This window comes from Nicotiana tomentosiformis, chromosome 11, assembly GCF_000390325.3.
Source record: "Nicotiana tomentosiformis chromosome 11, ASM39032v3, whole genome shotgun sequence".
Lineage (NCBI taxonomy): Eukaryota > Viridiplantae > Streptophyta > Magnoliopsida > Solanales > Solanaceae > Nicotiana > Nicotiana tomentosiformis.
In genome coordinates, this window is record NC_090822.1 from 45,579,533 (window position 1) to 45,584,414 (window position 4,882).

The window sequence follows — 4,882 nt, forward strand, 5'->3', positions numbered from 1 at the left end:
AATCTTAAAGCATAAGTAACAAAGGTTCAAAAGAACACTCAAAGTATAATATTCTTAATCAATAATGAAGTCCTCAATGAATAAAAAGAACTCCTTATTTATAGGAGTAAACGTCCTTAAAATTAGGTAGGGTGGCGGTTAAGGCATAAAAAGTCATTAAAATTAGGTAGGGTGGTTTCTAAGGAATAAGAAAAGTCATTAAAATTAGGTAGGGTGGGCGGCCAAATCCCTTTGGGGCAGATTTGGACCTTAAAACTACTAGTTTGGGCCATTGGTTTGGACTCCAATTGGTCTCCTTTACAAACAAACTCTTTTGGACCTCTTTTAAGCTCATTTTGAGCTCTTCTAGGCTCCCTTTTGCTGGATTTCAAGGGCCGAGTTCGGGACCCAATCTTCCTCCTCTTGGACTTCAATTTGGGCCACCAAATAATTGTAAAACCTGTACAATTCATCTCCTTTGGGCTTGAGCTCGTCCTCTATAATTAAAAGCTTCTTTATTTGCCATTGAAGTCCAGCAACCTTAGTCTGCAGCTCTTTAACTTAAGATCTTGTAAATGGCCTTCTTGGAGCTTCCAAAACTCTATCATTGTCCTTGATTCTATCATTCCCCTCTTCTTGAAAAGAATTCGTCCACGAATTCGATCCTACATCAAACAAAGACAAGTCAGCAACATTGAATGTTGCACTTACTTGAAACTCACCAGGAAGGTCCAGCTTGTAAGCATTATCTCCAATCCTTTCAAGGACTTGAAATGGGCCATCTCCTCTAGGATGCAACTTTGACTTCCTTTTGGAAGTAAATCTCTCCTTTCTAAAGTGAACCCAAACTAAATCTCCGGGTTTAAAAACAACTTGTTTTCGATCCTTATTCTTTCTCAAGGAAGTTTGCTCATTTTTCTTTTCAATTGCAAGCCTTGTTTGCTCATGAATTTTTTTATCATCTCAGCCTTTGTCCTACCATAAATATTAGCAATATCATTAGTAGTTAATGCTAATAAATCAAGAGGAGTAAAGGGATTAAAGCCATAAACAACCTTAAAAGGAGACATACATGTAGAATAATGGATTGTTCTATTGTAAGCAAATTCAATCATAGGTAAGTGATCTTCCCAAGAAGTTAATTTACCTTTCAAAACAGCCCTCAACATGTTTCCTAATGTTCTATTAACTACTTTAGTTTGTCCATCAGTTTGTGGGTGACAAGAAGTAAAAAATAATAATTTAGTGCCTAACTTTCTCCAAAATACACGCCAAAAGTGGCTCAAAACTTAGCATCCCTATCACTAACAATAGTTCTAGGTATATCATACAATTTAACAACTTCTTTTACAAAATGATCAGCAACATGTGAAGCATCATTAGTCTTTAAACAAGAAATAAAACGAGCCATTTTGAAGAACCTATCTACCACAACAAATATACTATCCTTACCATACCTTATTCTACGCAAACGTGACACAAAATCCATAGAAATATCAATCCAAGGTGAAGTAGGAACGGGTAATAGCATGTAAAGACCATGTGGAAACACTTTAGATTTAGTTTGTTTATATTCCAAACACCGTGCACACATTCTTTCAACATCTTTTCTCATTCCAGGCTAAAACAAATTTTCAGCAAGTATGCCTAGTGTCTTTGGGACTCCAAAGTGACCCATAAGCCCTCCACAATGTGCTTTTCTTACAAATACTTTATGTAAAGAGCAATTAGGAATACACAACTTATTTTCCTTAAAGAGAAACCCATCTTGGAGATTAAACCTCTCAAAAGGACCCAACTTACAATCTGCAAAAATCTTGCCAAAATCAACATCATTAGCATAAAGTCCCTTGATTTGATCAAAACCCATAAATTTAGAAGTCAGAGTAGAAACTAAGATATACCTTCTTGAAAGTGCATCAACAACAACACTCTCTTTTCCTTGTTTGTAAGAAATTACATAAGAAAATGTTTCAATGAATTCAACCCACTTAGCATGCCTCCTACTAAGCTTACCTCGACTCTTCAAGTATTTCAAGGATTCATGGTCAGTTTTAATGACAAACTCTCTTGGCCACAAGTAATGTTGCCATGTAGCTAAAGCCCTTACCAAAGTATATAGCTCTTTGTCATAAGTGGAATTGTTCAATGTGGCTCAACTCAACTTCTCACTAAAAGTAGGCAATAGATTTATAATCTTGCATCAAAATAACACCTATTCCTTTGCCAGAAGCATCACATTTAATTTCAAAAGATTTAGAAAGTTTAGGCAATTGTAACAATGGAGCAGAACATAACTTTTCTTTCAACAAGTTAAAAGTATCATCTTGTTCTTTTCGCCATGTAAAAATCTTATCCTTTTTAATAACTTCAGTTAAAGGAGAAGCAATGGTGCTAAAGTCTCTCACACACCTCCTATAAAAACTAGCAAGTCCATGAAAACTCCTAACTTCAGTTATACTCTTAGGTTTAGGCCATTCTTTTATTGCTTTGGTTTTCTCTTCATCAACCTCAACTCCTTTAGAACTAACCACAAAACCCAAGAAAATCACACGATCCACACAAAAAGTACACATTTTAAGATTAGCAAATAAAAGTTGCTTTCTAAGAACTTCAAAAACTTATTTTAGGTGTTCTACATGATCTTCTAATGTGTTAAAAAAGATCAAGATATCATCGAAGTACACTAGAACAAATTTTCCATGAAAATCTTTAAAGACATGCTTCATTAATATCATGAAAGTGCTAGGTGCATTAGTCAAGACAAAAGGAATAACTAACCACTCATAAAGTCCGTATTTGGTCTTAAAAGTAGTTTTCCTTTCATTTCCAGGATTCATTCGAATCTGATGGTAACCACTTTTTAGATCAATTTTAGAAAAGATTTTGGATCCATGTAACTGATCCAACATGACATCAAGACGAGGAATAGGATGGTGATACTTTACCATTATCTTGTTGATTGCTTTACAATCCACGCAGATCCTCCATTGTTACATCCTTTTTGGGTACCAATAGGACGGGAACAGAGTAGGGGCTCATGCTCCTTCTCACAAAGCCTTTCTCAAGCAACTTCTCAACTTGCCTTTGAATCTCTTTTGTCTCTTCTGGATTACTCCTATAAGCAGGCCTATTTGGAATTTGTGATCCACGCACAAAATCAATTTGATGCTCAATTCCACACAAAGGTGGCTATCCATTAGGAATATCTTCCGGAAAGTCATCTTCAAAATCTTACAAAAGAGAAGAAATACTACTTGGCAAAGAAGAAGTTAGTAACTCAGAATTAATCAAAGCTTCTTTATAAGTACGTAGTATTATGGGCAACCCCTTTATTCTTGCATTTAAACACTCTTTGGATTTTATATAGAAACTCTCTTTTTCCTTTCCTTAACCTCTTTCCTCTTACCAAGACTTTCTATTTTTTTTATTCAAACCCATTTTTATCTCTTCTCTCAAATTGCTGCCCTCTCTCTCTTTCTCTCGGCCATCTCTCTTTTTTTCTAACTCTTGGCCTCCTTTCTTTTCATTTTCCTCAAGCTCGCTTTTTATCCCTCCCTTGGTTTTTCCATTATTTCCCTTAATCTCTTTTGATCTTCAAACAGTTGAGAAGGAGATAAAGGTGCAAGAGTAAATTGCCTGCCATTTAGCTCAAGAGAATATCTATTCTTCCTTCCATCATGAAAAACATTCTTATCATACTGCCAAGGACGACCCAGTAAGATATGGCAAGCTTGCATAGGGATTATGTAAAAGAATATCATCCTCATATCTACCAATATTGAATGAAATCATACATTATTTGTTTACCGTTAGTTCACCATTATCATTTAACCATTGGAGTCTATAGACAGTGGGGTGTTTCATGCATGTAAGTTCCAGTTTTTCCACAAAGTACGAACTCACCACATTAGCACAACTACCACTATCAATGAGCATAGAACAAGTTTTTCCCTTTATCCCACACCTAGTATGGAATATATTCTCCCTTTATTCTTTACTATTGCTTCCCAAATTGATAGTCATAATCCTCCTAACTACCCCAATCATGCCATCATTAGGTAGTTCTATATCATCTTCATCACTCACATCTCCCTCACTTTTTTCACTGTCATATCCTCCATCTTCTCTAAGAATGATGTTTCTTCTACTTAGACATTCATGCATCATATGTCCCCCTCCGTTATATTTATGACATTGAATAGAACTAGAAGGTGTAAAAGGTTTAGGGTTAAAGGTTTTACCTCCCTCTTTGTTCTCAAATTTACCTTTATCCTTGTATTCTTGAGGTCTAGAACTCTTCATCTCTTGATTCGGCCATGGCTTCTTGGAGATGGTGTTTGACCGACCTTTCCACGAGCTAGTTTGCTTTTTTTAATTTTGCTTTTCTACCTTTACAGACAAATCAACTAACTCATCTATTGTTACATATTGTTGTAATTCTACTACATAAACTATTTCCTTATTTAAACCATTTAAAAAAGCCTAGCCATTGTAGTCTCTTCTTCCTCCATACAATTAGCTTGCATTATAGCCATATCCATAGCCTTAAAGTACTCATCCACAGACATGGACCCTTGCTTCAGTGTTTGAAGACGTTGTTGTAGCTCCCTTTGAAAGTGTGATGGTACGAATCTCTTCCTCATCACCCTCTTCATCTCAGCCCAAGTAGCAATTGGTGCTTGTCCTTCTTCCAATATGTCCCTAGTAAGCTTTTTCCACCAAATAGCAGCATAGTCAGAAGACTCAACAACAGCAAGTTTAACCTTCTTACCCTCAGAGTAGTTGTGACAGTCAAAGATGGCTTCAACCTTTCTCTCCCAATCAAGGTACATGTCTGGATCCCTTGTTCCCTTGAAAGATGGCATCTTCATCTTTATACTACTTATATTATCATCTTCTA

General features: G+C 36.0%; 1 protein-coding gene across 1 annotated transcript; it reads right to left on the reverse strand.

The window, feature by feature from the left end:
- Positions 1-2,946: 2,946 nt before the first annotated feature.
- LOC138901367 (uncharacterized) lies at positions 2,947-4,284 on the reverse strand. The gene is made up of 4 exons (XM_070189123.1): positions 4,224-4,284; positions 3,619-3,751; positions 3,389-3,574; positions 2,947-3,109 (listed from the first exon to the last, which is right to left on the reverse strand). The coding sequence occupies exons 1-4, from the start codon at positions 4,282-4,284 to the stop codon at positions 2,947-2,949; spliced, it is 543 nt and encodes a 180-aa protein (XP_070045224.1).
- Positions 4,285-4,882: the final 598 nt, after the last annotated feature.